Source organism: Talpa occidentalis, unplaced genomic scaffold, assembly GCF_014898055.3.
Source record: "Talpa occidentalis isolate TD23 unplaced genomic scaffold, MPIMG_talOcc4v2.1 talOcc4.15, whole genome shotgun sequence".
In the NCBI taxonomy this organism is placed as follows: domain Eukaryota; kingdom Metazoa; phylum Chordata; class Mammalia; order Eulipotyphla; family Talpidae; genus Talpa; species Talpa occidentalis.
The window spans coordinates 41,498,977-41,511,043 of NW_023601543.1; the positions used below are offsets into that span (position 1 = coordinate 41,498,977).

The window sequence follows — 12,067 nt, forward strand, 5'->3', positions numbered from 1 at the left end:
TCATTCTGCCTGTTAAGAAGTTGGCATAATAAACTGCCTTCTTATAACTAGAGATTCTGTCACCTAGAGTCCAATTTTCATTGTAGTCTACATCTTCAAATAATATTTACTGAATATCTTATTTGGAGACCTAAGACCATGCAATCACATATTATTATAGGTATGATTTGACCTATAACAACTTCTTGTGAACATTTGATAAGACACTTTAAGTGCATAAAAGGAAATATTCCCTGATAGTGAAGTTTTTTAATCTCAATAGTTTTTGATCTTTCTTTGGCTACAAATAAAGAAAATATATGTTTATGTGTCATTGTTTTAAGAATGTGACTATTCCATTATTCCATTAAAGGCAATTATTAATTGTTGGATACCAATGAGCTTGACTGCATTTGCCTTTTCTAAAAGAAACTTGGACTTGGTTGTTATCATTCACTTTGAGATGATTGGCAACATTTGCCACTGTGGATGGCACAGGGAAGTTGTACCTATAAAAGCCATGAGGAGGATGGAAAGTGCAACCAGTTGCTTCCTGTGCAATGGGGTTTGCTGATAAAACGTTTCCAGATGCCTGTAATCCATACAACATTTGACTGGCAGAATTAGATGCTTGTAGACACTGTTCATTGAACTCTTCAGATAAGCCATTTTTTGCTTTGGCAAACCTCAGGGAAGAAAACATAGGAACTTCCATCATGAGTGGAGCTAAAGACTTACAACTGTTGTGGCTTGCTAGTCTTTCAGTGGCCGGCAAGACAAGATGTTGCAGTTGCCAAAAATTAGTTGGACAAATCTTGTAGCTAAGTGGCAGGTTGATATTGTGCAGATACGCCTCCAGACAGGGCATTCCAAAGGAACTTGGAGGTAAGTGAAATGTAGGTGGAGAGCAAGGTGGAGAAAACAAAGAGTTCAAAGGAGAGGGATCCCCTCCACTAGAAGCCACTGAAGATGAGCCTCTACTTCCACCTGTGAATGACAATTCAATGAACAAGAAACTGAATCAGTAATCATGCCCATAACCATCCCTGCTTCATTCTTATATTAGCTATCCATGCAAGTTCACAGTTCTTTTAACTTCTTTGAAAAGTAACATGTTCATTCCTCTGAGCAAAGCTAAACATGGTTTCTACTTCTACCATTATAACTTTTAGCACTAATATTATGTCATCATGCTTTGGGCATTTACTATGTTCAAGAACTGTGCTAGGCACTTGAAAATCATTTACCCAATGACTTACAAAAGAAACCTATCTAAATATGACCCAGAGGGCCTCCCTGGGGACCTACATATAAAGTCTTAGAGCTATCACTGCTACCGCCTGAGTTTGATCCCCAGCCAGGCAGCTAACCCACATGGCAGAGCAGACTTCTGCTGTCTCACCGCATCTCCCCTTAGCAGTGTACTTACATGTACACAACAGTGTATTTGCAGTGTAGACCCACCTGTTCTGCTCCCCACTCTGTCTCTGGTGAATCCTCCCACCCCCCTGTACCTCTGACCTATAGCTCAGTTCTTGTATGCATAGCATAAATAAATAAAAATAAATCTTTAAAAATATCAAAATGGAAATGGTAAATATCTTTTATAAGTAAACATTCAAAAGTTATTTAAAAAGTGCTCGTATCAATGTTGTCAGGTGAAGGGGCCTCCCCGGTGGCGCAGTGGTTGAGCGCTGGGCTGTGAAGTTGCCCGCAGCCTCTGCAGTGCCAGTTCGATCCCTGGCCACAGGCGAGGGTCCCACATGGCGCGCAGACCTCTCCTGCCGTGCCCGCTGCTCCCCTCCTTTGGTCCTTCTGCCTGCTCTGCTCCCCGCTCTGGCTCTGGTGAATTCTCTCACCCACCCACACTTCTGACTATACCCAGTGCTTGTATAAATAAATAAATAAATAAATAAATCTTTTAAATAAATGTTGTCAGGTGAACTTTTATGTTAGTCTGACTTCTACTAAAATAGGGATAGTTGTACAGTCTAGGGAAATCTTGACTGTGCTTGAATTTATTTATTTTTTTAAGATTTATTTATTTATTTATTTATACAAGAACTGGGATACAGGCCAGAGGCGCAGGAGGGTGAGAGAATTCACCAGAGACAGAGCTGGGAGTAGAACAGGCAGAACGACTGAAAACACTGCTGAGGGGAGCAGTGGGTGAGGCAGGAAAGGTCTGCCACGCCATGTGGGTTTCTCCCTGTCCGCCGGGAATCAAACCCATGCTGAGAGGCTGCGGAGAGCTTCACAGCACTGTGCTCAATCTGCTGCTCCACCAGGGAGGCCCTGTGCTTGAATTTAAAAAGAGGTTATTCACTGAATGAGATCAAGGGATGTGTGTGTGTGGGATGAGTTGTGTGTTTATTGGCTAGGTTTGCTCATTTTATTGGTGTTGCTGTTCTCTTAATCAACTATTTTGTGTATGTTGATATAGCCTAATACTTTATGAACAACATGGTAAATATCTTTTATAAGTAAACATTCAAAAGTTATTTAAAAAATAGTGCCCCTCTATTTGCTATTTGAGTGCAGTTTGAACAGTTTAAATTATTAATAAAACAGTATTATAATAAATTACCAATTAATGATCACCTTTAGTCTTTTTTTCTTTATTCATGTACTTTGTGTTGACTTGGATATTTAAAAACATGCTGCCTAAATGCTATTAGTTAAAGTGATATAAAATTTATGTTCATATTTTTATATGCAACTCTTTAAACCAAATTAATACAATTAACCCAGTGAAATATTTTTTAAAGATTTATTTATATATCTATACAAGCACTGGGTACAGTCAGAACCACGGGAGGGTGAGAAAATTCACCAGAGCCAGAGCCGAGAGCAGAGCAGGCAGACTGACAAAGTACACAGCTGAGGGGAGCAGCGGTTGGCAGGAGCAGAGGTCTACGTGCCATGTGGGACCCTCACCCGGCTGCCTGGTGTCGAACCAGCGCTGCGGAGGCTGTGGGCAGCTTCGCAACCCAGCGCTCAACTGTTGCGCCACCGGGGAGGCCCAATCCAGTGAAATATTTCACCAAATGATTAAAATTCTCTCCTCATATTTCATTTGGTTGTTATGGTATTATGTAAAACTCAACCTAACTATAATGTTGATAATTTTCTCCATAACTGTAACTTTGATTTAGTCTTCAGAGATAAACAACATTAATGGGGTAAAGACAAAAGGGGTAAAATAATTACATTTTGCTTGCAAATACTCTTCTATTTATTGTTAAATACCAGAGGAAATGAAGACATACATTTTCCTACCACAAAGCCTTCATTTTCTAAATAGTATTATTTAGTCATTTCATACACCACCTGAGAATGAATACATTGCAAATATTTTAAATCTTTGTGGCAATTAAGCAAATTATAATGGTTTAATATTTTTTAAACATTTACTTCCCTACTCACTAGAAAAGTAAAATTAGACAAGGTGGAGGTAAAATTTAATAGAAGTCATTTTAACTTGTGCTAGAAGTTCCATAAAACTAAAATATTTATATCAATATATAACACATTTTCAAATAAGGACGCAAATAGGCAAATAACAAAGGGTATGAGACAGTGTGATACTAAAGAATTCAGGTGAGATCTGGAGAACTCAGGATGTATGGTTACTAAAGAAGATGAAAGTCAAATAATATACCGTTACCATGGCTCTGCTCTTTTCCTGCATGGAAGATTCCCTCCCTCTCTTCTTACTTTCTTATCACAACAAATATAAACCTACTTTCTTGTAAACACATATTTTCTGGTATATACTTATTCTTTTCTGTAACATTTGATACAGATGTAATTTCATTAACATTTAAAACCCAAAAAATTAATAAAACTTCCCTTACCTTGTGTCTCTGCGCCAAAAGTTTTAAAATCCACAGTGAAAGAAGGCCTCCATGGGTAGGTCTCTAAAAGTCCATCGAACATACCCCTGAGAAAAGATTAAAACTTCAGCAAATCCAGAATACAATTCCTGAAAGTGATTTATGTAAACTTTTGAGTTACTTTGTTACTGATTTTAGGAGTGAATATCTGAAATATTTTTTATAGCTAGACTTCAGAATAAAATTTTCATTCCCTAAATAAAAACCCCAGGATAGAATAAGCAATGGGTTGGGGAGGGAGTGGGAGGAGGCAACATTTTAGAGACAAAACATCTAGGACCTCTCCTACCAGCTGCTAGTTATAAAGCTTAAAACCTCTGAGTTTCTGTGCCACAGTTTTCTTATCTGTATTACTTGTGAAAAGGGCAATATAAATATTACATGTGATTGTTATGTTGGTTACCTGTTTCTTCCAGGATCTCTAAATCCTTTAGCAAAAGGATTCCTGTCTATTTTCAGTTTCGTAATCTGTGGATTCAAAAGAGAAAGATAAAATTAGCCCCCTCAGTATTAACACTGTCACTGCTGCTTTTATTATTTTTTAAAGATTTATTTTTATTTATTTATGCATACAAGAACTGCTGTGTAGGCCAGAGGTGCAGGGGAATGAGAGGATTGACCAGAGACAGAGTGAAGAGCAAAACAGGTGGATCTATTGAAATACACTGCTGAACGGAGCAGTGGGTGAGATGAGAGGTCTGCTGCACCATGTGGGTCACCTCCCTGGCAGGGAGCAGCAGTGGCTGGTGCTAGCTTTATAGCACTGAGACTTTAACCCCTGTGCCATCAGGGAGGCCCTGTCACTGCTGCTTTTCATGGCTCCAACAAACACTAAGCACTTTTCATGTTAAATAAACGTAAATATATTGCTCAGTCAAATTTGGAATGGCTATCTCTTTCCTGGCATTCTTTGTTCTGCTCTACTTTCTAACACAGGACCTACCTACACAATTCATAATTAAACTTGCCTTTGATGACAATGCAATAAGATTATGATTTTTTTAAAATCATGGAAAATTCAATCCATGAAGTTCAGCTTGCCTCTATCCCTAAGATCCCTCTGGAGCTATACCTGCTTGCCTGCAACCTAGTTGGCTTTACCTGCTGGTTTTGGTAAGCTGTCACCGTGGTGAACTCAGTTTCTTTAAAGGAGAACGTTTTAACCCCTTCAGCAGGCAGGGACTGAATCCGGCACAGGTCAACTCTGCTGTCCTGTTCCATCACATGTACACGGGGCTTGTACTTATGCATAGACTGCAGAATGATCTGGAGGAGAAATGGTCAAATGCTGCCTAGAAATTGGCTTTGCTTCACAACACTAGCCCCCTCTCATCAATGCCCCCAAACTGCCCACACACAAAAGTGAGACTAAGCCATAAAATCTAGACTAATCACACACAAGGATTTTGCTGGGCCATTTGACTCTAGACAAAGGCCATCAGAGCTAAGAGATTTACTGAGTGGGGTACAAAAACAACAGGTAGCAGTGATTCCATTTCCAGGTAAGTTCATTTCCTGCTTCCAAATGTAGATGTCCATGTAATGTCCCCAAGTGTCACTGGGATTTCACTACCTGTTATAAATTCCATGAGCTGTAATTGATGGACTACTATCTAACACCCCCCACTTCTTAATGTAGTAAGCTCTCTCTCCTTTTGTGTCCAGGCCAGGCAGGCCATGAACTGAGGTGCCCCAAGGAAGAAAGCTCAAGATACATGCTACCTGAAAAGTCCTTCTATGGGGATGGGTCGCAGGGAATAGTCCCGCCACACACCAGGCTACACAAAAGATGTTCAACTAGGGGAAGGGAATCACAGCCCATAATGATAGTCCAAGAAGCTGAGGTGCCAGAAATCTCCATGAAGTATTCCCTTCCACTCTCCCAGACCAGGCATGCTCCTTTAAAAAGTCTCATTTGATCTTCCAGGTTATGTTCACCAACCCAGCACTCTCAGACACCAAATCTGCAGACCTCAGGCCCAAAACTTGAGAATTCATAAAGAACACAACATGCACATCTGGCAGAGGATCCTTGATTCTCCAGCAAGACCCTGGAGTTGAAACTCTGGTACCTCCCTTACCTCCTCAGAGCAAAGGATTGCTCACACTTACATGACCTTTGTCATCCATCTCATTGTTGGTGAGTTTCAAACGATCAAAGCTGATGATTTGCCTCATCCAGGTCTCTCCAGAGCAAGGCGAGTCCGGGTGAACATAGAACCTGGCAGTGATGTAGGAGTGGTCAGTATTCCCAGCCACCATCCACTGTGAGCTGTGGTATACATACCTACAAAGATGTGGAGTGTGGCATTAAGTGCAGTCAGTCAAAGTCAGGAACTTGGGATGAAGCCTGACACTATGGGGTCCTAAGGCCTTGGACAAGCTTTGCCAGCTAATTCTAAAGGCTGTGAGTAGGAGATCCAACTTGGCTTTCAAAAATGTTCAGGGACAGAAAACAGACTGTAAATAAGCATATGTCATGAAAAAGCAGTGAGGTGCCAGGAGTAGTAAAAATGTCATGTAATTTCATTATGGTTGTATTTTCTCAAGGGGAACTGCAACAGAAGTAGATCTAACCCATTTTTCAGCACAAATACTCTTAAAAAAAAACCAAAAAAACCTAAGCCCTCCTCATACTTGGTCAAGAAGCCTCAGGGAAGAAGTAGAGGGGTGAAGAATGAGTTTGCCTAGCTGGTGGCCACCAGCTGTGATCAAAGCTGAGGAGGTTTCATTGGAACACCCCCAGGAACTCCGTTTCATGTTGCCCCAGGGCTGATTTTCTCACAGTTTTCAGTTTCAACAGTTCAACTGTATGTAGCATTCCCAAACCAGCTCTAAGAGAAAAGGAAATGATTTTTTCCTGCTATTTTCAGGCTGAGGCAGAGTGTGTCTTCTCCCTCCACCTCAAACCTGGATAGTTATCTCTTTTCACAGATCGGACATGCACTCCTAGGTTTAACACTCACAACTCCAATGTGGTTGGCTCTGAGTTTCCTTCACAAACATCAGAGTCTCCTTAATCAAAGCAATGGCTAGTCAGATGCTTCTGTGCTGGTTTTGGGGCAATTCAGCCACATATTCCCTGCTCTAAGTAAAGAACCTGCATCAAGAGCTTGCACCTATACTCTAGGGACCATCCTCTGCTTCAGGAGAGAGGCTAAGGCAGGTAGAAAAAAAATGAACCTATGGGGCCTCCCCGGTGGCGCAGCGGTTGAGCGCTGGGTTGCAAAGCTGCCCGCAGCCTCTGCGGCACAGGTTCGATCCCAGCTGCTCCCCGGCCACCAGATGAGGGTCCCACATGGCGCGCAGACCTCTCCTGCCACCCGCTGCTACCCTCAGCAGTGTACTTCAGTCCTTCTGCTTGCTCTGCTCCCCGCTCTGGCTCTGGTGAATTCTCTCACCCTCCCGAGCTTCTGACTGTACCCAGTGCATGTATAGACAAAACAAACAAACAAATGAATAAATAAATAAATAAAACATGCCTCTATTAAAAAAAAAAAATGAACCTAGGAATGATAACTGCTGGACTAGCTTTGGATGACAACTCAGGGCATCATTCCAGGACACTGCTGTCAAAGCAGCACGGTCCAGAGCCCACTGTGACCTGAGAACCCCAGGCATTTCTCCTCAGATTGTTTCAAATACCTTCCTTTCTTCCTACTTGAGCAAAAACTCTCTGTAATTTGCACAGAGAAGGCCAGAACAGTGAATAGGCAAGAGACTGGGGATACACTGAAGCACAAATTGACACATATGTTTTTTTTTTTCAGAAGTAAGAGAAAAGAGGAGCAAGTCTGAGTTTTTTCCAATAGGGTTTGAGAGAGAAAATTCAACTCCCAAAGCCCCCAGGACAGCAATCCAATCATTCATGTTAGGGTTTTCAAAACAGTTTTCACGGTTTTCAGATTCATGGATCAAGCTGCCATCTCCAACCTGGACTTAGGATACCTCCTTCTTCAGGACTGGTTACCTATAGCGTTTGGAATCCACAGGCACTACATCAATGGCCACATAGTACTGCTTCCCTGGGTCCAGCCCTTTCACCTTGATGCGAATAGAGGGAAACATCCTCCTGTGGAAGAGAAAAGAATGACTGACCAGGGAGCTTTTTGAGACATCTGAAATCGGATAGGCTTGGGGACAAATGAAAAGTGAAGGAATTCACAATACACTTCCCATTCTAGGACAGTTCCAGAAAATGATATTTGTTACATGAAGAAAGACTGGTTGCATGCCTAGCTGAACAAGTTGAGGATTTTTAAAGGGAGCAGAATATCCTCACCACAAAATTTTGTTCAATCCCTACGCCCACCACCACCACCACCACCACAGTAGAAATCTATAGAAGAGAAAATAAGACAGAAAAAGCTGTGACCTTCCTCCAGATTTTCAGCAGTACTTCCTGTGAAGCAGATTTGGAAAAGACTGAAATTAAGAATATTCACATACATACACACACACACACACACACACACACACACAAATTATACAACTTCCATGAAGAAGCTGACCCACAGCAAATGAGGAAGTGGGACAGACCCACCTCAAATTGATCTTCACTAGGGATGATGGACTGGGAGTCTGCTCAGGGGGATATTGCCCACTGATAATTGTGAGGCTTTGAGAGAGATCAAGCAATAACTTAAGACATGGGATGGCATGTACCTGCAGTGGCAGGTCTAACTTTTTTCATATATTACACTGACAGGAACTGGTAGAATGAAATTTTGAAGTCAGGAGTTCTGAACATACAGGAAAGAAAGGCTGAGCCACTAGCATGGGTTAGGCCCCTCATCCTAGTCTGGTCAATTGAAAGGCAGAAGCATCCTAATGTCAGGGTGGAGAGGTGGGGGGGAGGAGTACAGGAGCATAAACTGGAAGCACGATATCTTATGAAAGTGAGAGGTACATTAAGCGCCTACTGTGTATGGCCCTTGAACAGCTTGGGCGGAGGCAAACCTGCCAGCCTTAGTAATGATCATCTCAGTCCCGATGTCATGGAATCTCTTCCACAGCTCGGATCCTTGAAGCTCCACTTGAATAGCCTCTTTTTCTTCCAGATTTTCGACGCTGTCGCGGTCTCCGCCACCACCTCCACAACTTGTTAAAGCTGTTACTGAGGGCTCTGTCTTGGGTAGCTTTTCTGTTGGACACAGAGATGCCGAGCGTCTGAGAGAGCTGCGCTGTTTGCGCGCCCCTTTCGCGCTGACGCCTGTCTTGGAACGGGCTGGCCTTGTCTGTTCACCAGGAATCTCCGCGGCGGATTCCCAAGATCCCCGTAACACCCACTGTGGCCCCATGATTGAGAGAAAGGGACCCAAGGTGCGCCCCATGAAATACATGGCCCTTCTTCAAATCAACTTATCCTCGCTCTCCTACAGACTTTCGGTTCCCTTGGAATCTCGGCGCATGCCCTGCTTCATACCCAAAGATACAGCTAACCTCCGGATCTCAGGGCTTTGGGAAGGTTGGAGAGCCTCGGTTCTCCACAAGCATATTGGCACCCTCCCCTTCGCCGCAAACGAACTGCAAAACTATGGACTGCACTTTGAAGCTCTGAAACTTCCCCACAGCCAGGTGGCAAAGGTGTTCCCATGAGCCCGAACTTGGTCGTCCAGCTGGGGCAGGGCATCCTCTTGTAGAGTAAACCACTGTCCCAGCGTCGCAGTCCAGGCTGAAACTTAGGGATCTGGCAAACGAGCGTGGCGGACTCAGTGAGTTGGTACAACGCGAGAGGTACTTACCCGGCTGCTCTCTCTTCTTCCCTGCGGCGCTGCTCCTTCCCTTCTCCTCTCTGCCTTCTTTCTCCTGCAGCTCAGGCTGCACCTCCTCTTTTGAGTCTTGCAATTTTCTTTTGCCGGGTCTTCCCACCAAGGCTTCCACTGAAAAGGCATGCGCCCGGGAGCTCAGAGCCATCCCTGCAGGGGGCGAAGGGAAAATGCCGCTGCAAAGTTTCATCCTGATCTGGGAGGGAGCGTGAGCGAGGGCGCAGAGGATAGACCAAAGGGCGAAAGCGGAAAAATCCCCAAATCCGAAAAACAATTTCTGGATCTATATTTCAGCAAACAAAAAAGTGTGTGTGTGTAATAATTTTTATAAATATATCTACCTTTGTCCTTGAATAGAATAAAAGGAAAGGAAGATCCAACTGGAGCCAAAGTCTTCTGGAGTCTAGTCTCCCTTTCCTTAGCGATCTCCTCCCTCCAAGTGGAAATGTCCAGACCATCAGTCCTCAAAGACTGGATTCCAGGACCTGGCAGAGCTCACAGATTGGTAAACGCGAGCCTTTTCTGGAGCGGACCTGCCACCAATGGCGGGTCAAGCCTCTGGGACTGGGAGATACAGTTGCTCCAACTGAGTGAATACCGGACCTTAACACCCTCCACTGTTTGTTTTGGTAACTGTTGGAAGCATTAAAAAAAAAAAAACAACAACAACAACAAAAAAAAAAAAAAAACACCATGAGTGACACTTCAGAGTCTGACCTGAGAGGGTGGAGGTGGAGAGGGGCATTGGGGATTGGCTGGAAAGGGGCTCAGGATAGGCAGGAGGAAAGATACGGTCACATTTTTACATTAAATTGTGCAAATCAAAGTTTCAGCCAGACCCAGAGATTATTTTTGCTCTCTAGTGAGCACACCAAGGAAATTTAGAGGAATACAATCTTTCTGGGTTGGTTGGTTCTATAATTGTTTGATTCTGGGTCTCAAATTGGGTGGAATTTGTGCTCATCTCTTCTCTCTATCCCTGTGGAGATGGGTCGGGGTGATCAGGAGGCTCCCAGGTGTTCACTGTCAACGATCAGAACAAATTTGAGCCTTTAAGACCTGCCTCTGCTAGAGTCCAGTATTCCCACACAAAGTCTATTCTTGCAAGATTTAACCAGCAAACACAGACCAAGGACTTCACGACCACCAACAGAATACCAACCAAAACTTTATTCTCAAGGAAAGGCACTTCAAAATGTTAGGCTCAAATAAATGTATCTGGAATATCTTCCTGGGCAGAGTTCTGCTTTTCCTTAAACTGGATAAAGCACATATTTTGTGTGCGTCAGAATGAGTCTAGCTTAGCAACTGTAGGAGCATGTTTATACATGCAGATGTGAGTTATCTGCATGTTTGCATGAGATTTGGTCATCCACTTTTCATAGAAATAAGAAATCCAGCACTCCTCAACTTGCACACTAGATCTTAATGAATGGTGTTTTCACTTGACACATTTGTTCAAAGAATATTTAAAGTCACTCTAACACTGTTAAAAAGAGGATGGAATTTTAATGATTAGTATCTTAATACTGGAGTTTCAGAGTAAAAGACATGATTTTTTTAAAATTTTATTTTATATATTTTTACATCGTTTTTCACTTTTGCACAATGTATGCATTTTCATGTAGGTTTTAGTATGCATACAATTCCCACCCCCCTTGTTTTGATCCTACTCCCTTCTCCCCTCCCCACTGTAGTGTGCCTCTGGTTTATAGTTGCTTGTTGATTTTGATTTTTACTTTATTATAATTAGTCTTTTTCCTGGTCCATTATTTAGGTTTTCTACATTCCTGCTATGAGTGAGACCATCCGGTATTTTTCTTTTTCTTTCTGGCTTATTTCGCTGAGCATGATCCCTTCCAACTCCGTCCATGCTGCTGCAAATTTCATGAGTTTATCTTTTTTGATTGCTGAGTAATATTCCATTGTGTATATGTGCCACATCTTTTTGATCCAGTCATCTATTTGTGGGCATTTGGGCTGTTTCCATAGCTCAGCTATTATAAACAGTGCTGCTATAAGCATAGGGGTGCAGGTGCCCTTTAGAATTAATGTTTCTGTGTCCTTTGGGTAAATACCTAGGAGTGGAATCGCTGGATCATATGGAAGCTCCATCTTTAGCAGGTTGAGGAAACTCCACAAGGCTCTCCATAGTGGTTGGACCAGTTTGCACTCCCACCAGGAGTGCAGGAGAGTTCCTTTTTCTCCACACCCTGGCCAACATTTATCATTGCTAGTTTTTTTTTATTTTTTTTTAATTTTCATATTCCCCATACAATTGCACCCCCTTATTTTGACCCCAATTCCTCCTTTCCCCACCCCCCTAAAAGTGTCTCTGGTTCATAGTTTTTTGTTGATTTTGATTTTCACTTTCTTATAGTTATTCATTTTCCTGGTCCCTTATTTAAGTTTTCTAGATTCCTG

The 12,067-nt window shown here is 42.6% G+C and overlaps 1 protein-coding gene across 1 annotated transcript; it reads right to left on the bottom strand.

The window, feature by feature from the left end:
• Positions 1-346: 346 nt before the first annotated feature.
• Positions 347-9,791, bottom strand: TBX22 (T-box transcription factor 22). Its single transcript, XM_037513012.1, has 8 exons — positions 9,620-9,791; positions 8,835-9,018; positions 7,846-7,947; positions 5,988-6,162; positions 4,977-5,141; positions 4,279-4,343; positions 3,837-3,922; positions 347-966 (listed from the first exon to the last, which is right to left on the bottom strand). Exons 1-8 carry the CDS (start codon positions 9,789-9,791, stop codon positions 347-349), a joined length of 1,569 nt encoding a protein of 522 aa, XP_037368909.1.
• Positions 9,792-12,067: the final 2,276 nt, after the last annotated feature.